Source organism: Perognathus longimembris, chromosome 17 (genome assembly GCF_023159225.1).
Source record: "Perognathus longimembris pacificus isolate PPM17 chromosome 17, ASM2315922v1, whole genome shotgun sequence".
Classification (NCBI taxonomy): domain Eukaryota; kingdom Metazoa; phylum Chordata; class Mammalia; order Rodentia; family Heteromyidae; genus Perognathus; species Perognathus longimembris.
The window spans coordinates 10,893,573-10,918,673 of record NC_063177.1 but is presented as its reverse complement, the minus strand read 5'-3'; the positions used below and the strand labels follow the sequence as shown (position 1 = coordinate 10,918,673).

The 25,101-nt window shown below is 39.4% G+C and overlaps 1 protein-coding gene across 2 annotated transcripts; it reads left to right on the top strand.

Annotated features, from left to right (window-relative positions):
* The first annotated feature begins 687 nt into the window (after positions 1-687).
* On the top strand, positions 688-23,875 carry Aspa (aspartoacylase). Of its 2 annotated transcripts, none has more exons than XM_048365110.1 (6): positions 688-1,090; positions 4,615-4,810; positions 7,100-7,193; positions 13,556-13,663; positions 17,336-17,445; positions 23,803-23,875. In XM_048365110.1, the coding sequence occupies exons 1-6, from the start codon at positions 855-857 to the stop codon at positions 23,830-23,832; spliced, it is 774 nt and encodes a 257-aa protein (XP_048221067.1). In that variant the 5' UTR covers positions 688-854; the 3' UTR covers positions 23,833-23,875. The 2 variants fall into 2 exon arrangements, with proteins under 2 accessions (XP_048221067.1, XP_048221066.1); XM_048365109.1 differs by lacking the exon at positions 23,803-23,875 and adding an exon at positions 19,525-19,902 and having other exon boundaries at positions 690-1,090.
* The last annotated feature ends 1,226 nt before the right edge of the window (positions 23,876-25,101 follow it).

The following is a 25,101-nucleotide window of genomic DNA, read 5'->3' as shown; positions in this document are numbered from 1 at the left end:
AAGTTCAATAAACCCAGGAAATGGATACATCCAAGATTGGGGTAGAACTAAGGGAAGAGGGGAAGACAAATGAAGGGGGAAAGAGGGAGAGAATGCAGTCAATAATTCATGGTATATACCACAGAACTAAGAGAAGTAAGGGAGGAGGTGAGTTGAAGGAGGGTGGAAATGATGAAGGAGTGACACTGATCAGGATGCATTGTGTTCATAAACTGCTTTAAGTGCCAGCAATCACTAATTAGGTCTTAGGCCCTTGTGTCTCTGGGCACTGGCTCACAAGTCTATCTCTGGGCTTCTCCCATTGGCTTTTGATAGACATGAAAGTCAAATGCCCCTAGATCATGAAAAGAAATGCCCTTAAATGTTAATTAAAATATAAATACTAAGGTGCTACTTTTTAAAATTTGGGGAGGGGGAATTACAAATGTATAAACTGTCTTCATTATTGCAAAATAAAATTGTGCAAGTCCTATTGGGTTACAGCCTAGCTGAAGAAGAAAACAGCAGTTTTGTATTAGTAGGAGATCCTGATTTGCTGTTGTACTTAGATCTACTGACCATCTGAGGGAGTTAGAAGTTAACAGCTGTAGCTCTAGTTGATCTTTGCATATTTTAACCCAAATATGGTAAAGGGCAGGACTACAGAAGGAAGTGTCCATATAATAAGCAGGGCTCAGCACTTGTAACAGAATTTTTTTTTAAGTTATTCCACTTAAGGAAGTCTGTCTGTACTTTGCACTTTGGCTAATTTAGTCTCATTTAGACTTAAGTTTCTAAACTTTTCTTGGGAAATTAAGCTTTGTTTTATCTCGTCTCTTCTGAACTGCAGAACTCAGAGAAAACTGCATAGTAAAATGACCTCTTGTGACTTCACTGAAGAACCTATAAAAAAGATCGCCATCTTCGGAGGAACTCATGGTAATGAGCTGACAGGAGTATTTCTAGTTAAGCACTGGCTAGAGAATGGTGCTGAAATTCAGAGAACAGGGTTACAAGTGAAGCCCTTTATTACGAACCCAAGAGCAGTGGAGAAGTGTACCCGATATATTGACTGTGACCTGAATCGTGCTTTTGACTTTGAAAATCTTGGGTAAGATTATGTTTTGTACTGTGTGTGACTATACATGTGTGAAAAGTAGTAGATCTTTGAAAGTGAGCTTGTATATGCATATGACAAATATTTATTTTCATATATGATCGTGGCTATAGTGAATAAGATCACTTTCACCTTATTGATGCTGCATTGTGAATTACACAATTAACAAAACTGGGCCTTTGTTTGCCCTTTCACAAACTTTTAAAAAGCACCTGGTGATTCTTCACTATTCTGTTTTTAAATAAAGTCCATAAAAATTAAGAAAATAAATGACAAAGGCTGTTGTTTTTAGTCACATCTTGAAAGACACAGATTTAATATTTTGCACTAAATTAGTGTTTGAACTCTGCTCATATACATGCTTCTTAGCTTTTAAAAAAAATCACTATTATGTTTTCTTATGTTTATGGCATCCACAAAGTTCTAGTTAATAAAAGGATAACAAATTAACATTTGTTGAATGAAAGGGTGAATAAGTATCCATTGCCAGAAAACATTCGACTACTCTGTGGCATGAGGAGCAGAGATATTTTTCTTCAATGTGGGCTTGCTGCAGAGAGAATAATGAATGCTAAAGACGCTCCCCATGAACTTTCTGCTTTCGAATTATAGCTGATTTACAATGCACTGTGGATGGTGTATACAGTAATAGTCTGGTTTGGTACTTGCTACTTATTTTGCCTTTGTTTATATCACAATAGCTACCACTGCACAAGCCTTTTACCACCTCTTCATTTACCTAAAAGAATTAAACATCTATTCTTCTGTGTCAAACACTGTGGAAACACAAAATAGTTTTTATCCTCAAGGGTTGACAGGTTACTAGCTATGATATGATACAGGAACAACTAACTGTACTGCTCCACTTACTTGTTTTCCAATGGGCATTAGTTGGAGTTTCAGACTTCCTTAGGTTTAGTCTCACTTCGGAACAAACAATGAATACTTCTTTTAGCACAAATATATTCATTCAGGGGATATATGCTTTCCAGGGAAATAATACAGTAGCCATACTTTGTGTGTCAAATCACAATTTTACTAGTAGAAATTTTAATTTCAAAAATTCAATACCTTTGTGATCACATCCACACTACTAATGTTCATTAGCATAAAAGAGCTATTAACTAACTCATATTACAAGTAAAGTTGTTTGAAGAATGACCTTATTTTTAATTACCTATAATATTTTGACTGTTTATTCCTATTCCTTTTTGGTATTTCCATATATACATATGGAATATAAAATAAGAATCGTGTGTGTGTGTGTGTGCTCCTGCAGGTCGTGGGGCTTGTTTTCATGGCCTGCGCACTGTCCCTGAGCTTTGTTGCTCAAAGATAGCATTCTACCACTTGAGTCACAGTTCCATTTCTGGATTTCTGGTAGTTAATTGGAGATAAACGTCTCACAGACTCTCCTGCCTTGGCTGGCTTTGAACTGCCATCCTCAGATCTCAGCCGACTGGGTATCTTGGGTTACAGGGATGAACCACAGTGCCAGCTAAGAATAACTTTTTTTTTTTTGGCCAGTCCTGGGCCTTGGACTCAGGGCCTGAGCACTGTCCCTGGCTTCTTCCCGCTCAAGGCTAGCACTCTGCCACTTGAGCCACAGCGCCGCTTCTGGCCGTTTTCTGCATATGTGGTGCTGGGGAATCGAACCTAGGGCCTCGTGTATCCGAGGCAGGCACTCTTGCCACTAGGCTATATCCCCAGCCCAAGAATAACTTTTAATCAGCATCTTAACTTCCCAAACAACTCTGGAGCATACTGAGTTAAGTTTTGTTTTATTGTAACCAACCAATGTCATGCCTTTCAGTAACAGCAGTATTTTAAATTGAAATAATCTTCGTGTTTATTCTTGACTCTACTCACAGGCTAGACAGTTGTTTCAAAGGGTATGAAATCTATGAAAATGAGATTAATTAAACTAGTTCATCTCTCTTAGTGGCCCTGATACAAATTTACTAATTGTTCTATAATTCTCCCTTCAGTGACGGCACCATTACCCACCATATCTCCTATAGAAATCTTCTTAGAGCCTTTTCATTCAGCCCTCATGCTTAGTGGATCAGTAAGTCCTCCAAAGTACTGTTTTTTTGTTCTGGTGCTAGTACTGGGGCTTGAACTCATGGCCTTGGATTCTCACTCAGCCACACCTCCCCACCATGGCCTTTTTGCTAGTTAACTGGAAATAGTCTCATAGATATATCTTCCCAGGCTAGGTTTGAATCTTGATCCTCAGAATTCAGCTTCCTGAGTTGCTAGGATTATAAGTCTGAGCCACCAATCCTCTGCACTTTCAAGTATTTTTTATAAGAATTTCACAAAAGTAACCATCTTTTCTCTTTTTACTACCTTAGTTTATTTTTACTGTGTACAGTTAGTTAAAATAGCCTCTGATAGGACTTCTCTGTTTTCAGTCTTACTCCCATACTTCCTGCCATCCATCATCCATATGATAGCCACAAGCATCTTCCTAATATGCAACTCATACTAAGACATGAGGATCATGAGGACATGAGGCTAAGACTTGAGAATCATGGTTTGAAGCCAGTCTGAGCAGGAAAGTCCAGGAGATGCTTCTCCAATTAATCACCAGAAAGCAGAAATGGAGCTGTGGCTCAAGTGGTATAGCACTAGCCATGAGCAAGGAAGCTCAAGGACAGCACCCAGGCCCCCTGAGTTCAAGCCCCAGGACCAGCAGATATACATACAAGTGGTTGTACACGTGTTGCACACGTGCACGCACACACACACGCAGATTCCTATCCAGAGTGTGTGTGTGTGTGTGTGTGTGTATATATATATATATATATATATATATATATATATGCAATTTAGTGATACCCTTCAGAATCTAATCCCTGTCTATCCTTTCACCCTCATTCCTTAGGATTCTTCCAGTAATACCTGAACTCTGGAGATGGGAAATGAAAAGTGTCCATAGTCTTTCAGAATTTTAAACCTTGACTTTGAGCACCAAGTAAACAGAAAAAGCTCAAAGTGGTGCTGTGGCTCAAGTGGTAGTGTTAGCCTTGAGCAAAAAGAAACCAGGGACAATACTCAGGCCCTGAGTCTAAGCCCAAGAACTGGCAACAAAAAACCCCAAAACAAAGTTTCAGATATGCTAGATACTGGTGACTCACACCTATAATCCTTGCTATTTAAGAGGGTAAGATCTGAGAACTGAAGTTCAAAGTCAGCCTGAGCAACAAATCCAAGAGTCTCTTGTCTCAAAATAATCTGCAAAAAGCTACAAGTGGATGTGTGGCTCAAGTGATAGAGTTCCACCCTTGAGCACAAAAGCTATACAGAGCTCAAAACCCTGAGTTCAAGCCCCAGTATCAACATGATTAATTAATTAATTAATCAATTAATGTTTCAGATACATCTTCCCTTCTCTCACAGATTTTTCATGTTAAAATTTTAGCAACCTGCTCTTTGTACACAGTCTCCTTATTGTATAGTTATGTTATCTGAGCAATAGGCATTGTTAATTTTTTTGTTTTGACTCAAAACAGCAAAAAAGTTTCTGAAGATTTGCCATATGAAGTGAGAAGGGCTCAAGAAATAAATCACTTATTTGGTCCAAAAAATAGTGAAGATTCCTATGACATTATTTTTGACCTTCACAACACTACTTCTAACATGGGATGTACTCTTATTCTTGAAGATTCCAGGAATGACTTTTTAATTCAGATGTTTCATTATATTAAGGTAATTGTCAATTATTTTAATTTGTAAGTTAGCCTGAGACCTTTACTTTCAAGTCAATTAAAGATGTGGGACAACCACAAGTGGGTCAGGAAGCAAGACCCAAGAAAAACAAGATCTATTCTACAGCCTGGCTGATAGATGGGATGTGATCCTGTACCCCACAGAGGCAGTGATGACAGGCAGAAAAATTTTGTCAAGTACAGTCGTTCACACTTGTAATCCTAGCTACTGGGAAGGCTGAGTTCAGGATTACAGTTCCAAACTACCCTGGGCAAAAAACTTCACAAGACTTCATCTCAGCGAATAAAAGGCTTGGAAGAGTCTTGTACACCTGCCATCCCAGCTATACAAGAAGCTGAAGCCCGTTTAGTGTTCATAAAATAATGAAAACAAAAAGAGGTAGAGGTAGAGGTAGAGGTAGAGGATGGGTCTCAGACCCTAAATTCAAAACACACATACATACACACACACACACACACACACACACACACACACACACACACACACACACAATCTATCCAAATAGCCACCAAATCATGGCTTATTTAGTAAATTTAAAATGATGGATTGAACTATCTCAATAAAAGAACTGTAAAAAAAAAAATTCAAGAAAAGCCAGGCACTGGTGGCTCATGCCAGTAATCCTAGCTACTCGGGAAGCTGAGTTGTGAGGATCATGGTTTGAAGCCAGACTGGGCAGAAAAGTCCCTGTGAGACTCTTATCTCCAATTAACCACTGAAAAAATGGAAGTAGTACTGTGGCTCAAAGTAGTAGAGCACTGGGGCTGGGGATATGGCCTAGTGGCAAGAGAGCTTGCCTCCTACACATGAAGCTCTAGGTTCGATTCCCCAGCACCACATATATGGAAAACGGCCAGAAGGGGCGCTGTGGCTCGGGTGGCAGAGTGCTAGCCTTGAGCAGGAAGAAGCCAGGGATGGTGCTCAGGCCCTGAGTCCAAGGCCCAGGACTGGCCAAAAACAAACAAACAAAAAAAAAAGTAGTAGAGCACTAGCCTTGAGCAAAAGAGCTCAGGGAAAAGTGCCCAGGTAAAGTTCAAGAAAGTATCATTTAATGTTGGTTAAAATCCACTGGCTCCCTTTAGCCTCCCCCTTGTCTACATTTAATCCAGATACTCCCAACATATAGCTGAGGTTTCAACACACACTTCATACAGTTCACTATTTTAGGCCTCAGAAATCTGTGAGATGAACATTTCAGCAACCCAGTGCCTATAGAAAACTTGCTAGGAAAAAAATGGAGCAAAACCACAAATAATGCATTATATGTTTTTTTTTCTGTATCACAGACACCCTTCCTTCCTGAAAACTAGTACAATTTAATAGAAATTGTTGATCCATGTAACCAGGAGAACCCAAGTTCAGGCTTTCTTATTCATTAGCAATTTGGACAGAACACTAATCTTGCCAGGCTCTGGTAACTCACATCCATAATCTTCACCACTCAAGAGGCTGAGATCTAAGGATTGTGATTTGGAGCTAGCCAAAGCAGCAAAGTCCGTGGATACCCTTATCTCCAATTAACCACCAAAAAAAGCCAGAAGTAGATCTGTGGTTCAAGTGGCAGAGATAGAGCCTTGAGCAAATAAACTCAAGGGCAGCACCCAGGCCCCTGAGTTCAAGCCCCAGGGCAGGGAGGGGGGAAAAGATAGTAATCTTCCCAAATCTTACTGCTCATTTTATATAATTAATGTAATAATAAAGCATTTGATATAACAGCCTATAATAGAGATTATTATATTGATTGCCTTGAGTTTTGACAAGAACTGGATAGTGGTTCTGAGAAAATGGGAGATCATGCAGCTGTTGTTTGAGGAGACAGCTGGATGCATTGGTTGCTGACATGGAAGTAGTGTGGCTTACATTCAGTTATCAAAACCAAGAAGCCTGACTCAAATTCTTGGAAGCAGAAGAGAGGAACCACTCAACTCCTGTAGAAACCTAGACTTCTGGAATAAAAATCTAATTCTCTATGAGACCAATACTAAGCTAAGTAACAAGGTTAATAAATGATAAAATCGAAAATAACCAAAACTATTCAGAAGGAAAATTTATTTCATTTTCTTTAACCATTGTACTGGAGAATCATTTAGTGTGCATTTTATTCAAAAACCTATATATAATATGCTTTTTACATATGTTTTCAAAGCTATGGGTTTTACAGTGTGTTTTATAACCTATCTGGCTCATATTAGTTGAAGTAAAACATATTGAAGACATTATTAACAGTAGTGGTGTTTACATAATAAATACATTTTAAATTTTTTTCAGACTTCCTTGGCTCCATTACCTTGCTATGTTTATCTTATTGAACATCCTTCCCTCAAATATGCAACCACTCGTTCTATAGCCAAGCACCCTGTTGGTAAGTCATGTTTCTTAGTGGAATAACTGAATGAAGTTTGTCCTAGGTGAAATTCTGAGAAATAATTTATTTTTTGTTGGTTGTGCAGCTTGAACTCAGGGCCTAGGTTCAAGTTTTATTCTCTCAAGGCTAGCACTGTCCCACTTTGAGCCACAGTGCCACTTCTATTTTCTAGCAGTTAATTGGAGATAAGAATCTACTGGACTTTCCTGCCCAGGCTGGCTTTGAACCGAAATCTTCAGCTCTCAGCCTTCTCAGTAGCTGGATTACGGATGCCTGGTGAAAAAATGATTTTATAAAACATTCATGCCAGATGCCAGTGACTCATCTATAATATTAGCTACTTAGGAGGCTGAGATGTGAAAAGTCTGAAAGACTCCCAGTTAACCAGCAAAAAAGTCAGGCTAGAAATGTGACTGAAGTAATAATTTAACAGCCATGAGGGAAAATGACAAGAGAGAGAGCGAGAGACCCTGAGTTCAATCCCTGGTACTAACACACATGAAAAATTATAGTTGTCTTGCTTATCATAATGTTTTACTGACAGATAAGAAGCACATTAATTGTGGTAGGCTCTAACTTCCTCGACTTCTTTAAGAGACTTTCTGCTTTGTTCATATAATCTCCTTTGCTATTACTGTTCATCTGTTTGAATTAGTTTGACAAATTCATTCCCAAGACAAGTGAAATACTGTCTTGTACGGAACCTACTCTGACCCCACTCCCAGAATTATTACTTCAGACTTTGCATAGATATAATTCTGGTACAGAGGATTTGTGATGAAGAAGCCATTTTTCCCTTCAAGAAATTAGTATCTAATGAGACAACTAACAAATAACCAAGTCACTGCTACTACAAAGGGAAATGTGACCATAGCAGAGTCATTCCACTCTCTTCCTGAGACACCTTTATGAGTTAATTATGTGCAGGCTACACCATATTTAAGGCTGCAATTACAACTTAAAGTCTTTTTTGTTAGATCTCAGATAGTTTCATAAAGAGTACTTTGAGAGAAAGTTAGTAAATCATATAAACAATTGAAAAACTTTTAAATAATCCAGGTTGTTTAAGAGGTGATATTTTGTTGCATAATTAAGGGAATCAGTCCATTCTCAACTAAATTGGTGAATATATCCAAATATAGGTACATAATGTAGCCTAAATATCCAAGTATAAATACATAGTTGTTTTTTTTTAAGCCTTAAAAAATGTAAGCTAAGGCTAGATATGTGAAAGAGTACCTGCCTATCATACATGAGGATTTCAATTAGATTTTTAGCAGCAGCAGCAGCAAATGCAAGATAAAATCATGGTTCTCTTTGATGCCAAATAACAGCAAAAGACTTGCAAACCTTCTCTTTTTCCTTTTCTTTTTTTCAGTTCTGAAATTAGAGCTTCTTGCTCTGTAGTCAAGTCATCTACCACTTGAGCCATCCTTTTAGCCCTAAGACTTCCAAACTCTGAAAGATCAGTCTTGCTCTATGGTACTTAGGCAAGGCCAATGTTGTTGTTTTTCTTTTTTGTATTTCTTTTTCTCTCCTTCATTCCTTTTTTTTTTTTTTTCCATTCGTGGGCCTTGAACTCAGTACCTGAGCACTGACCCTGAGCCTCTTTTTTGCTCAAGGTTATGCTCTGCCACTTGAGCCACAGCTCCACCTACCACTGTTGTTCAGAGCTGGAACAAATATCTGCTGCTACTTCAGGCCCTTACCACTAGAGTCAAATGTTGAAAACATTTCAATATGAGGGATTATAATCGCTACTGATTACAAATCATTAGAATATTACATGTTCTCTGTATAACTCTGAAGCTTGACTTGGAGTCTTTTTATGACATATTCATTGAATTAAAAACACTTCAGATCCGAAGGACACTTCAACATTTCATAATACACTAAGACCTTTGCCCCATATAAACTATCATTCATTTCTACTAGCCACTTACAAGGGCCGTTCTAATTCCAAAGTGGTTGAAATTTAACAGGAACATTGTCAGTCAGTAAACTTTGTCCCAGAAAGCAGCAATTTGCTGCAGCCAGCCTTATGATCGGTCCAAAACTGTCACAAACATGCACATGTATACATATCAAAGAGTGTCTAAACTATACAACTACTGACTTTCTCAGATTGGCAATGATCTCACTTGATATTCGGTAGTTTTGTTTTGTTTTATTTTTGTGCTGGTCCTGGAGCTTGAACTCAAAGCCTTGGTGCTCACATTGAGCTTTTTTGCTCAAGGCTAGCTACTCTACCACCACTTGAGCTATAATTCCACTTCTGGCTAATTGGTGGTTAATTGGAGATAAGAATCTCATGGACTTTCCTCCCTAGGCTGCCTTCAACCATGATCCTAAGATCTCAGCCCCCTGGCTAGGTAGGATTAAAGGCATGAGACACTGGTACCCAGCATTAATTTTTTATGATCATTTTTTCCTTCCCTCCACTCTAAACTGTACCATTATACATAAACATTCTACAAGATTTCATATTTAAATAATTTTTAGCTTAGAAAATATGAATACCCATCCAAATCTTCTCAGTTCCAGTCAGCATATGAAACCTCAATAACCCTTTCTTCTGATTAAAGCATCCATGCATACCAGTTGATAGCTTCTCACTCTCTAAATAGACTGGCCACACCACAGCTCTCACTCCCTTGAAGACAAGAATGTATAGAACACTGTGGCTGCTGGTGACACAAGATGGTGTAACAATAAGGCAATGGATTCCTTTATCCCTCATCTCAACAGAACAGGGACTAGGTTTCTTTTATCCTACCGCCTTTGGTATGTCTTTAGTGGCTATGTAGCCTGCAATATCCACTGTGGTTCTAAGTATCACACAACAATATGACAAGATATAAGAAAATAAAGGACACTAAAGAACTATCCATTTTCTTACCTTGGACATCACTGGGCCATACATTCATTCTTCAATCAAACACCAAAGTGTTCAAATTACTATGATTAACTTAAATTATTCAATATTTAGTCTTTACCTGAAGAGAAGTTCATGTACCTTGAAGATTTGTTACCTACAAGAAATTATGATTCTATTAAAAAGGAGGAAGGAGGAAGGAATTTGAAATAGGCAAACCAGATCTTGTGCAATATACATATAAACATAGCCATCAATACAGTTTTGTATTTACACAGATATAAAATAAACAAAATATGTTTATACAAATAAATTTACACAAAATACATTTACATGACTGTTTAAGCCATTTTGAATTATCTGAAGCCAAAAGTATTCTATGGATTCTTGTCTTTGGAGGAGACTGAGGTTTGATATGGTCAGTCCTATGTTGAAAGCAAGGAGCTATGCACTGGTAGGGAGGGGTTGGGTGCTTCATCCAAAAAAACACAGATACATATAACATCTATTATACCATATACATAAGTATATGTCCATATGCACAATGAAGCTAAGCACAATTTTAAAGATCAAGATGAGAAAATATTGTAAGTTTTTATTTTTTTACTAATTTATTGTCAAAGTGATGTACAGAGGAGTTACAGTTTCATACGTAAGGCAGTGCATACATTTCTTATCAAACTTGTTACTTCCTCCCTCATTTTCCCCTGGCCTTCCCCCTTCTCCATTCTCCCCCCACAAAAAAAAAAACAAAAAAACTGTATAGTTGGTTTGCAGCATATTGTCTTGTAAGTATTGCTGTTGCACTGGCTTGCCTTTTACCCTCTGTCTTTCCATTTTGATATTCCCCTTCCTTTCCCTAGTTCTGATAAACATATATAGAATACCTAGGATACCAAAATCAGTTACTGTGACAGGGGTAAAACCATGGGAAGAAAGACAAAAGAAAATGGCATAACTTCACATGGTCACCTGCCGAGCCAGCCGGCAGTGAACAGGAATCCTGACTGAGGGTGGTGATGATTAAGGAAAAGGAAAAATACAAGACAAGAGGCAAAGATGGGGTACGGGAGGTCTGCATCTCGAGATCAAAACTCAAGACTGCAGCCAAGTTTATTCTAACTCCCAGCTTATATGCAGTTTTGGAACCAGGGAATAGCATAGGGTTGTTAAAATTCCAGAACACAAAGAGGCTTAGAAGTTTGCAACATTTGATTACAGTAAACACAAGGTAACAAAGCAATTCCGGATAGTGGCTGTGGACAAATATCTTTGCATTTAGCACGTCCTGGTGATAATAGCACAGCCAGAGGTGATAATGAACCTAGCTGTAAATTTGGCTCTCGACATCTTGGCGACATCGGCACAGCCAGAGGTCAGGATGAGCTTAGCTGCTAGCTCGGTTCCTGACAAGAGGTGAGAATGAATTTAGCTGCAAGTTTGGCTCCCGACATTCTGGCGACATAGGCACAGCCAGAGGTCAGGATGAGCTTAGCTGCTAGCTCGGCTCCCGACAGGTATGTTGAAAATAACAACAACTATGATAAACCACTTATTTCCATAACTTGGAGTTCATTTCGCTTAACATCATCTTATGTGTGCATATGTATCAGCTATTGAGCTATTTTGATCTTCTGCCAGGACTATCCTAGACATTTACTAATTATTACCAATGAGGGAAACCATAGAGTTTATGTTTCTTTGAGTCTGGCTCACTTCACTTAATATGATTTTTTCCAAGTCTTTCCATTTCCTTATGAATGGGGCAATGCCGTTCTGTCTGATGGAAGCATAGAATTCCATTGTGTTTATGTACCACATTTTCTTTATCCATTCATCTACTGAGGAGCATCTGGGTTGGTTCCATATTTTAGCTATAGCAAATTGTGCTGTGATGAACAGAGTTGTGCTGATAGCTTAATGAGGTCTTCTTATAATCCTTTGGGAAAAGGCCCCAAAACAGGGCTGCTGGGTCATAAGGGAGCTCTATGATTAGTCTTTTGCGGAACCTCCACACTGCTTTCCAGAGTGGTTAAACAAGTTTACATTCCCACCAACAGTGTAGCAGGGTTACCTTTTGTCCACATCCCAGCCAGAATCTGATGTTACTGGTTTTCTTGATAATGGCCATTCTTACTGGGGTGAGTTGGAATCTCAGTCTTGTTTTGATTTGCGTTTCTTTTATGGCCAGTGATGTTGAGCACTTCCTCATGTGCCTCTTGGCTATTCTCATTTCCTCTTCAGAGAAGTCCATGATCAAAAATAGTAAAGACATAAAAGAACAGAGAATGAGAGTGGGTGATACTATACTTGATAAATAGTTTGAAAAAATGGAGAAAGTGCTGGCTCCCAGTAACTCATGCCCATACTTGTAGCTACTCACAAAGCTGACACTTGAGGACTATGGTTCAAAGTCAGCTCAGGCAGGAAAAGTCCACAAGACTCTTATTTCCAATTAACTACTAAAAAGCTGGAAATGGAGCTGCGGCTTAAGGGGTAGACTGCTAGCCTTGAACAACAAAGCTAAGGGACAGTACCCAGCCCTGAGTTCAAGCCCCAGTATAGGTATACAAAACTGAAGAGGGCTGGGAATATGGCCTACTGGTAAAGTGCTCGCCTCATATACATGAAGCCCTGGGTTTGATTCCTCAGCACCACATATATAGAAAAAGCCAGAAGTGGCACTGTGGCTCAAGTGGTAGAGTGCTAGCCTTGAGCAAAAAAAAAGCCAGGGACAGTGCTCAGGCCCTGAGTTCAAGCCCCAGGACTGGAAAAAAAAATGAAGGTGATGATTGGAGGACTGATTTTTATGGGAGACTTTAATAGGAGGAAAGGGACAAGACAAATGGTTTAGAAAAAGAATGTTTTGCACATGTAAGGATGTATAACAACCATTGGAAATAGACCTGATAATACATACTAGTATTAATCTATTGGAGATAAATTAAACAACTATATTTTTTCAGAATATTAAATTAGTTGTACTATCTTATCGAGATGAGTTGTTATGTTAAGGGCAAAAACGTATTGCTTCAGGGTCACTTAAGTTGTCATGTTAACAATCATGACTGGACCCATGGTTCATCTTGCTAGATTTCTAAGACTGAATAGATGTCCTTTCTCCTGTTAAACTAAATGTTAGGTTTTAGTCAATTATCTCTGTGGTCACCTATCGACTTTTTCAGCCTAACTTTACCTCTTTTCTATGTAATGAACTTTTAATATTTTGACAGTATTGAAGGAAATTTAAAGTGACTGAATTCTTGCCAGTTGAACACAAGTCTGTTTTTTCTACATTCTTTTGCTAGTCTTTATATTTCCGTAACTTGAACATGTTAATGTTCTTTTATTGCCTGACATTATATGTCAAGTATTGCTTTACCTTCGTAAAAGTGTTTAACAATGGTATTCTAGATCTTTATATATTAAAATGCTTCACTTTACAGAACGTTCTGATACTTGATAATATCACCTCTGTGCCTAGGTATAGAAGTTGGTCCCCAGCCTCAAGGTGTTCTGAGAGCTGATATTTTGGATCAAATGAGAAAAATAATTAAACATGCTCTTGATTTTATACACAATTTTAATGAAGGTAGGTGGTGAGACTCATTTCCTGATGTGTATTTGTACTTCACTTGGCCATAAGAATGTGTGTATGTAACTTAATCACTAAACACTGAGTAGGAATTTGAATCTGGGTCAGATTTGTCATGTTCATAATCTTATATATTTTTTTGAAACAGAGTGTCACTATGTAGCACATCCTAGCCTCAAACTTAAATCCTCCTGCCTCAGACTCCCAAGAACTCTTAGATGCTTTTTTTATGTGCCACATAAGGCATTTCCTTTTGTACTTTTTCTCTTGTCTTTAAGAAGCTATACAAAGTAGTTGCCATTTAACAAAGCAGTTTATAAATACAATATATCTTGATCAATGTCAATATTTTCACCCATCCCTCCCCTACCCACCTCTTCCCTTACTCTTCTTAATTTTATAGAAAATACATTGTACTTATGACTACATTCTCCCCCTCATCTCTTCTTAAATCTTATCCACTTCAAAAATTCTTCAATGACCATAGGCACATTCAAGAAGAACAACTACCCCAAGTCAAGTCAGTTTTCTTATAACATGTCATCTTAAAAAGCACAGAAAGTCTAGGAAATACAAATGTCCAATAGACATAAGAAAAGATGTTCAACATTGTAAATAACCAGAGGAATGTAAATTAAAATGAGATAACATTTTTCTTTATTAGGCTGGGAAAAATATTAAAATCCAATGATTAGTTATCTCATTACCTGCTGGAGAAAAAAATAAGTTCGTAAAGACTCTTTACAGGTCAGTTTTATAGTATCTCAAAATGAACAAATGTGACCCAGAAGTTTCACATCTCAGAAACACAAACATGTGTATACCCTAATATACACTAAGTGGCCATTACAACTTTGTTCATAACAGTAAACTGATAGAAATGACCCAAACATCTATTACATATTAAGATTTATATGAAGTTGAGTAACACTCAAAACACATTATAATTAAAAGAAAACAAATTGCAGGCCACAAAATATATTATCAGTTTGCTTTAAAATAATACTACTATTGGGCTTAGTGATAGAGTGCTTGCCTAGCATGCATGAAGCCCTGGGTTTGATTCCTCAGTACCACATAAACAGAAAAAGCCAGAAGTGGTACTGTGGCTCAAGAGGTAGAGTGCTCTCCTTGAGCACAGAGGCTCAGGGACAGTGCCCAGGCCCTGAGTTCAAGCCCCAGGACTGGCAATAAGTAAATGAATGAATGAATGAATGAATAAAAAAATAAATACTAAACTGGGCATGGTGACATGTGTAAATAATTCCAGTACTGGGGAGGCTGAGGTAAGAGGACATAGAATTAAGGCCAGCTTGGGCTACATAGAAGTTGGATGCTATCTGGACTATATAGCAAGAACTTATCTTGAAAACCACATATACACACACACATACATACATACATAATCACTTACTTGAATATACATACATATGCATGTTAAAATATACAAGAAATTTTTTGAAGTAAAACACACCAACTGAAAACAGTAATGATTGAGGAAGAGAAGAATAAACTAGGTTCATTCTGTTTTAATTATATTCAACACAAATAACATATTCATGTATTACTATTATTATGAATATATTATCCATGTTGAATATTTCTGTTTGTTTGTTTGTTTATTGCCAGTCCTGGGCTTTGGACTCAAGGCCTGAGCACTGTCCCTGGCTTCTTTTGGTTCAAAGCTAGCACTCTACCACTTGAGCCACAGCGCCACTTCTGGCTGCTTTCTGTATATGTGGTGCTGGGGAATCAAACCCAGGGCTTCATGTATATGAGGCAAGCACTCTTGCCACTAAGCCATATTCCCAGCTCCAAATATTTCTATAATTAATAATTAAATGGAGACTGGTGGAGAAGTAGGTGTTAGGAGCTCTTATTTATTCAGTAAATCTAAAAACCACACTATACAGCCTATTAATTCAAAGCCTATTAATTGAAAACCATTGCATAAGAGCCCAGAGACATCATACATAAATAATAATTCGGTAGGATGAGTTTTGCTGTTCCAGGAACAAGTCAGTACGGCGACAGTGCTGGTGTGGAATCTAGTGTCTGGAGAGAACATAACTGCTGAGCTTTCAATGGACAGCCTTCTGTGAGCAGAGGGGCTTGTGTGGTTGGCAGCCTTTGGCATGCAGTCATGAAAACAACATCAGCTGTTGCCTTCCATGTCTAGGGACAGGTTCTATCTTGTACCTTGGAACCAGGATTAGGACAGTCGCCATACACACAGACACACACACACAGACACACACACACACACACACACACACACATACACAGACACACACACACACCATCCTCAAATAGTGTGGAACCATGATGATATGCTAAGAAATGACATACCCATCCAAAAGGCCACAAACCCAAGTGGTAAACATAGTTTACCAATCACAGTCCACAGTGCTCCACCATAGGTATTTGTAGTAGTAACTCCAAAACACCCCACTTTCAGTCTTTGCAAAAACCCAGAAGTTCTTCCCTATCCCCTGAATCTGACTTTTGTGCCACAGAAGAGGCTTGCAAAAGACTTGCACCTTGTAACTTACTTTTGTGCTGTTCTCCCAAACCTATACCATCATTATTTGAACCTGCTGAATAAGGAAAGGTCCTACAATGGAAAACTCATACATCTAGCTACCACCATGAAGCTTAAACTGATAGCCTACCAAAGGCCAGACATACAAATGAGGCCATCTAGCCACCACCATGCAGCTCAAACTGAAAACCTACCAAAGGCCAGACATAAAAGTGAGGCCATCTCACAGTCCTGCTTTTAGCGACTTGGAAACTAAATCCATGAGTGAGGCAATCAGAAGTTAGGAAAGCCAATTCAGAACATGAGCTGGACATTTGCCATGTTTTTTTTATAAGTTGAACTCCACCACCAGTCATTGCTGTGTCCTGAAAACAGGCTGTTCACAAACTAGCTATTGAACTGGGTTAACACACAGAACCACTAGGCAGAAGTCACCCAGCTGACTGGCAGTCATGGAAGAGCTTCTGAAAGAAGCGAACCTAAACCTTTTCCAGACAAGGCATGAAAGCAAGCCATTAGGACTTCTAGGGGTTACACAGCCAATGAGAGGAAAAGATGACACAGATGAGAATGAAGTCCAGAAGTCCTGACTCACAATCCAATGGTGCTTTGCTGCCACACTGGCTTTTCCAAAATCTGTTTTCTGTTTTGTTCATCATTTCATTTCTGGAAAGTGTTCTGAGAGAAATAATTCTAGAACATCTTTTGGTTTCATGTTTATGAATGTATTTAATTAAGCCTAATGTATTCTCCTTTTAACTATCTTTATGATTTTGTTGCTGTTCTTCCTTAAAGTATCAATTTTCCTTTCTAGAAGTGTGTGTGTGTGTGTGTGTGTGTGTGTGTGTGTGTGTGTGTGTGTTGGTCTGGGATTTGAACTCAGGGCCTGAGTGCTGTCCCTGAGCTTTTTTTTACACTAGAATTCTATCACTTGAGCCACAGCTCCATTTCTGGCTTTTTTTAGTGATTAATTCGAGATATAAGTCGCACGTACTTCCTTGCCCAGCCTGGCTTCAAACTGCAATCCTCAAATCTCAGCCTCCTGAGCAGCTAGGATCACAAATATGAGCCTTTACCACCCATCTCTAGAGTATTTTTAAGTTGCTATTAATACATATTTTTTACAGGAAAAGAATTTCCTCCATGTTCTGTTGAGGTGTATAAAATAATGGACAAAGTCGATTATCCCAGGAATGAAAGTGGAGAGATTGCTGCCCTCATCCACCCAAATCTACAGGTAATATTTGCTGCTTCTTTAAGACTGAAAATAGCCAGGCACCAATGGTTCATGCCTGTAATCCTAACTACTCAGGAGGCTAAGATCTGAGGATCAAAGTTCAAATCCAGCCCAGGCAGGAAAGTCTATGAGACTTATCTCCAATTAACTAGCAAAAATCTGAAAATGCCTGTGTGGTTCAGGTGGTAGAGAGCCAGCCTTGAGCAAAAGAGCCAGATGAGAACATGAAACCTTGAATTCAAGTCTCAGTAAAGGCAAAAAATCCTGACTCGCAGGTCCCATCCATGGCAATTTTGATTTAATTAATCAAAGCAGAGACAGGGAGTCAAATGAAGTCACTAGGTAAAGTTGGTATAGTCAGGTCTAGGCAGCACTGCACTGAGTCTCTGCAGATGGCTAGTCAGCGATATGCATGTGGAGACTTCCTCTATAGGCCCTAGGCACAGGCCTGCCTGAAAATCGCTGGTACAGAAGAGCAGCTAGACAAGCATTTACAGGCCCTAAGACTTACAAAAAATGAAAAATCAAAGGTGAAATGTAAATGAGTAACATGAAGTAAAATTGTGAATCTTTTATCAGATCTTTATGAAATTGTGTTTTAGGTGTTTTCTTTTGTTTTTTCCTATGGTACTGGAGATCGAACACAGGGCCTTGCACATATTCGGCAAGTTCTCTATCACTTGAGCCTGGCTCCTAGCTCCATTGCTTTGCTTTGTTTTAACGATAGGCTCTCACTATGCCAAGTCGGGATCCCTCTGCTTCCACCTCCCAAGCAGCTGGGATTGCAGACATGTGCTACCACATCCCTCTTAACTATTTATACTGATTGCTTGACTACAAGTTATGACTTTACACTATGATTGTAGGACTATACACAAAAATAAGTGGGTTTTGCTGAATGAAAATTTTTGATACATTTTTCAAAGAAATGAAAGAAAGCACAGATAAACCAATAAAGAAGTCTAAACAATATAGTAAAATAAATTTTTATTTAATAATATACTGAATTTTACTTAAATCAATACATTAAAAGTAATACAATTTCATTATTAAAAAATTGAGGGGCTGGGGATATGGCCTAGTGGCAAGAGTGCTTGCCTCGTATACATGAGGCCCTGGGTTCGATTCCCCAGCACCACATATACAGAAAATGGCCAGAAGTGGCGCTGTGGCTCAAGTGGAAGAGTGCTAGCCTTGAGCAAGAAGAAGCCAGGGACAGTGCTCAGGCCCTGAGTCCAAAGCCCCAGGACTGGCCAAAAAAAAAAAATTGAATCACTTTTTTTCTGTATGTACTGATACTGAGCCTGAGCACTGTCCCTTAGCTTTCCCCATTCAAGTCTGGCACTCTAGCACTGAGCCACAATCCCACTTCCAGTGTTACTGGGTGGTTTATTCCATAAGAGTCTCAAGGATTTTTTGGTCCATCCTGGCTATGGACTGTGATCCTCAGATCTCAGCCTCCTGAGTAGCTAGGATTACAGACGTCAGCCACCAGGTCCAAGCTTCAAATCACTCTTTTAATTCTAATTTGATGAGATTGGGCCAGACCCTGTAGCCCATGTTCAGGCATATTAATATCCCAAGTGATTGTCATGTGCAGCTGTGGTTGAGAAAATTCCTGTGATGCCGTTCTTCTTCTATGTTCCTGTTCTGTATATGAATTGCTGACATATTATTCACATGAAGAATTTTACGTAGTATGTCAGCAGTGGGAACTATAATTCTGCTTTGTTGAAAAACTCTCAGGTGAGGCTGATGCCAGTGCTCTGGGGAAATGCTAGACATGCACAATCTCAGGCACTACCCCTGACCTATACAGTCAGAATCTGCATTTTAATCCGCCAGATGATTTTCATGCCCACCCAAGTAGGAGAACAATTGATCTAGAGTTCCAGTGGGCTTCAGACATTTGTTTTCAAAAGCTAAAAGGACCAAATCACTGGTGTAAAACCTTCCAGATAACACAACACTATTGTAATATGGGGACACAGTGCTATATGTTACTTTTGTAGGGTCTGACAGATATTTTTCTAGTAGGAAGAAAACCAAATGTAATTTATCTTAATTGTCTCCTGAGAGGATCAAGACTGGAAACCATTGCACCCTGGAGATCCTGTGTTTGTGACTATTGATGGAAAGACAATCCCACTGGGTGGAGACCATACTGTATACCCTGTGTTTGTGAATGAGGCCGCTTATTATGAAAAGAAAGAAGCTTTTGCAAAGACAACTAAACTAACACTCAATGCAAAAAGTATTTGCTATGCTTTCCACTAGAAATCACTCACTTATTATAGGGTACCTTGAAAAGCCTTATAAGTCTATAATTTCCTCAAGAGCAGGCTTGTGCCCTTTTTATGTCTATACACATAGCACCTAGCCAGGAGTCATACACACTAAGCATCCAGACCCATTTCTTAAAGCAAAGAATAAATTAATGAATATCTTCTAAAGGCATCATACTTTATGCACATAGCTTATCCAAAGAAGTTTGCTTCATATTTAAATCCATTTTGTATATTGCATTTTGGTAGCTTAACATTCTTCATAAATAGCCTTCATAAACATTCAAATATAAGATTGAAATAAATAGTATATGCAAGTTATCAACTTGGACATAGAATGAAACATAGAATGAAATGTTTTGGTTTGGGGTCAGTTGTGGGGCTTGGACTCAGGGCCTGGGCACTGTCCCTGAGCCTCTTTGTGCTCAAGGCTAGCACTCTTTTTTTTTTTTGCCAGTCCTGGGCCTTGGACTCAGGGCCTGAGCACTGTCCCTGGCTTCTTCCGGCTCAAGGCTAGCACTCTGCCACTTGAGCCACAGCGCCACTTCTGGCCGTTTTCTGTATATGTGGTGCTGGGGAATCGAACCTAGGGCCTCGTGTATCCGAGGCAGGCACTCTTGCCACTAGGCTATATCCCCAGCCCCAACTAGCACTCTTTTGTTTGTTTGTTTCTTTATTGTTAAGGTGATGTACAGAGGTGTTACAGTTGCATATGTAGGGAATGAGTACATTTCTTTTTTTTTTTTTTTTTTTTGGCCAGTCCTGGGGCTTGGACTCAGGGCCTGAGCACTGTCCCTGGCTTCCTTTTTGCTCAAGGCTAGCACTCTGCCACTTGAGCCACAGCGCCCCTTCTGGCCGTTTTCTGTATATGTGGTGCTGGGGAATCGAACCCAGGGCCTCATGTATATGAGGCAGGCACTCTTGCCACTAGGCCATATCCCTAGCCCCTGAGTACATTTCTTATTCAACTTGGGTTTTTGAGTGGTTAATTGGAGATAGTCCTTCTGGGACTTTTCTGCCCCTGCCAACTTTGAACTGCAGTCTGCAGATCTCAGCCTCCTGAGTAACTAGGATTACAGGCATGAGCCACTGGCACCTGGCTTGGAATGTTTGTTTTTAAGTAATATATAAGTACTATTGGAAACTAAGGCTTTGGCTTACTGTTTTTTCAAATTTTCATATCGGAATTAATGGCAATACATTAAGTATACAGTCTATAAACTTTTAACAATACCTGGGATACCTATAGGAGATTTTAAAATAATCATCTATAGGAGAAATAGCAAAGAGAAATGAGGACTGAATGTAAAGGTAACACGTGACTTCATCAAGAAACTGGACATCTCACATTCCCTCTGAGAAACTGCAATCCCTAACCATCCTTCTCAATGTGGAAACTGCAATCCCTAGCCATCCTTCTCAATGTGGAAAATTTGGAAAAGGTCACTTGTCATTTGGGGAGGACTCACTCATGCTCCTTATCAGCTGAAGTGTGAGGAGGCATTGATCTCTAGTAACTATTATTAATTAGAGAGAGTTGTGGATACCAATGGAAATATGGCCCAGAATGATGGCTCTAGTTTACAAATATGAGCTTTCAGGAAGCTTTCTTAAATCTTAAGTACTGAAACTTCTGGCCTCCCATGGTTCTTCTCAAATACTGCAGGTGAATCCTGCCCATGCCCTCTCTCACCCTCGAAGGCCACCTCCTCCTCCCTCTGAGGTCAGGGAGGTCAAGGAAGGAGTGTTTTTAGGTCAAAGATATGGAACCATGTATTGTTCATGAATTCAAATGTCTTTATCAAAAATACTAACATTGTCTGGAAATATACACATATATTTTCACTCTTCCATGGTAAATGCCCATATCCCATTTCGATCTGTATTCAATGTTATCTAGAATAAAATTAAATGGTTTCTAAATTTTAAGCATCTATTTTGTGTATTATGAAAATTATTTATGTTAGAATAAACACTTCCTTCTAAATGTTGTAGTAAAAATTTGATTTGCTGGTTAGCTTTCATGTATGTGTTTTATAAACTTCCTTCTCCCATTCTGAACATTTTATTTTATTTGAGTTCACTTTCTGCCCATCAGTTTTTGCCTGATGTAAATGTTGGCAAGAAAAGTTTATTCTTCCATCAATTTTTACAAATGTACTTACAAAATTTATGAGCTGCAAGTTTGGGGATTTTCTTTTATTAAGCCTATTTTCCCTGACTCCGTCTTCATAGTCTCTAATGTTTCTAATTACATATCATTCTTTAATCTATAACATGTTACTTTGTCAGTTTAGGCACTTTGACTTGTGTTTTACTAATCTACAGATTTGGTTTTCTCATTTATGAAATAGGTATGAGAATAATAATAATGCATCTCTCATGAGGTAATTGTGAGGATTAAGTTAGCTAATGCATGTGAGCACTTACCTCAGTGCCTAGTAAATCATATGTAATTCATACATTATTCAAGTCCACACCTAGCACAAAAGGCCCTTTTAGAGTCTGCTCCTCCATAGCTGCTGGACTCATCTCCTTCCCTATTCTTCCTATTTCAGTGCCCTTCCTATTATTCTATTCTTATATGCTTTCACTGGAACTGATTCTTTCCTCTGGAACTTTCTCCAACTTTCTGGCATCTTCCCTACTTGGCCATGCAAAATTCCTATAGTTCCACCAAAATGCAGCGCAACTCCCATTTAATGTACAAGACTTTCTTTCCCTCTTCTTTGACTTTTTCCTTCTCTTTTCCTAGTCAATCTTGAGAACACTTAAATAAGTCTTTCTCAGTGTCCGCAATCTAAATGCCAGTTGAATAAATGTGTATATTCAAATATCGTTCCTATATTAAAACATCTTCACATTCCATCAGTGTGTCTTCTCATTCCCCAGGCATTTCCCAAGTATCCCTCAATCACTCCCAAGTGAAACACAGTGCATTCTACAGTTTATATTGTTACTCTATCTCATAGGATGGAAGGAGAAAATTAAAAAAATAAATCCTTTGGCCAGGCACTATAATCCTAGTTACTCAGGAGGCTGAGATACAAGGACTGCAGTTCAAAGCTAGCCTGGGCAGAAAAGTCCATGAGACTTTTATCTCCATTTAACCACCAAAAAGCTGGAAGTGGAGCTGTGGCTAAAGTGGTAGTGGACTAGTCTTCATCAAAAAAGCTCAGGGACAGTACCAAGGCCCCCAGTTCAAGGTCCAGGACCAACTCTCTCTCTCTCTCTCTCTCTCTCTCTCTCTCTCTCTCTCTCTCTCTCTCTCTCTCTCTCTCTCTCTCTCTCTCTCTCTCTCTCTCCTTTGAGGCTTACAGTTCTACAGGGAAAAAAATCAACATGCTCAATAATTCCCCTATGCAAAACCTTTTGGTGGCTTTTCCTTACCTTTGCTATGGAATCTCAAAGCCTCAGCAAAGCTAGAAAAGCCTTTCCTACTCCGGCCTCTTCCACTTTGCCTGTATCATCTATTGTCACTTGTCCTTTTACTCCCAGCAGTTTTAACAGAAAAGCTGAGTTCTCCAGTCCTGAGATATACCAAGCTTTCTATTACCTTAGCTCTTTGCCACATTATTCCCTTTCCTTTTGTTTGTGCCAGTCCTGGGGCTTGAACTCAGGACTCAGGCACTGTCCCTGGGTGTTTTTGCTCAAGAATAGTGCTTTACCACTTGAGCCATAGCTCCACTTTTAGGTGGTTACCTGGAGATAAAAGTCTCCTGAATGTTCCTGCTTGGCTGACTTCAAACTGTGATCCTCAGATTTCAGTCTCCTAAGTAGTTAAGGTTATAGGCATGAGCCACTAGAGCCTGGCTATTCCATACTCTTCTTTGGAAGCCTAACTCATCCTACCACCACACAATTCCTTGACCTGGATGCTGGATGACACTTGCTTGGTCTGTCTGTCTGTGTGTGTGCGCGCATGCATGTCAGTATTCGAGCTTGAACTCTAGTCCTCTCCCTCTTGCTTGGCATTTTTGCTCAAGGCTAGCACTCTTTCACTTGAGTAATAGCATCACTTCCAGCTTTGAGGTGGTTGTTTGAAGACACGAGTCTCATTCTGCCCAAGCAGAAATCAGACTTCAGCCTCAAGAGCAGCTAGGAATACAGATATGAACAACCATCATCCACCTGTGACTCTTTTTTTTTTTTTTTGGCCAGTCCTGGGCCTTGGACTCAGGGCCTAAGCACTGTCCCTGGCTTCTTCCCGCTCAAGGCTAGCACTCTGCCACTTGAGCCAAAGCGCCGCTTCTGGCCGTTTTCTGTATATGTGGTGCTGGGGAATCGAACCTAGGGCCTCGTGTATCCGAGGCAGGCACTCTTGCCACTAGGCTATATCCCCAGCCCCCACCTGTGACTCTTAATGCGACTCTGGCAAAATTAGGCATACGAGCTCATGAACACCAACAGACAAGCACTTACCAAAACTGCAGAAACAATCACTGATGAAATTGGAGCATGAAGAGTTGATGTTTGTCTTTTTTATTAAACTGCAAAATCATCGAGAAATATAGTGTTGGTGTCATGGTATCCAAAACACTTCACATATTGCTTAACACATAACAGGAGCAAGTTTTGTTGAATAAATAAGAGTTGCTGCTGTGACTTGAAACTATCTAGAGCGGCTTCTCTGGAAGATGGGGTGTGTCCCTTCCAGAGGTGACCCTGAGACCACAGACCATACAACTGGAGACCACAGTCAATGCCGGGGGAACAAATATGGTGAGCCACATGTAGCTGCTCCTCCAGGAGGAGGTTTAAATGAGGCTTTAAATGGAGGACAGTGGTGGGAACTTTGGAGACGGAGATGATGCAGACCATGGTGCTGGAAGAGGGACTTATAAATTACACATGCACCAGGGCAGATGGACAGGGTGTATTTAAAAGGCTTGTATTGACATATTCACGGAAGGCAAATTCTGAAAAGGAATAACTGCTTAGGGACTCTCAAGGCCTTTTCACATCTCTGTGCTTTCACATATATGGCTTTCAAGTTGTCTCCAACCTATCTGGAGAGACTTTCTTCATAGCCTACACCCCATACACAGGCCCATAAAGAGCCTGATCTACAGCTTGCCGGACAGGAATTCCTCAGCACTTACCAAATCAGTAACGGAAAGTGACGGGGCCACCCCGGGATGCCGCATGGGCCTAGTGGCTTGTACAATGCACAACTATGGAAGGGATGGGGGCCATCCACGTAATTCCCAAAATAAATAACACAGCCAAGGATTTTAATCCCAGCCAACTGACATACAAGATTGAAGTGTCCTCAATTTGTCCAAGAAAAAAGGAAGGGCATGCTTAGTAAATAGTTTTTAAAAAAACAAAAAACTAGGGTTAAGCTGGGTGCTAATTAATGGACTTATAC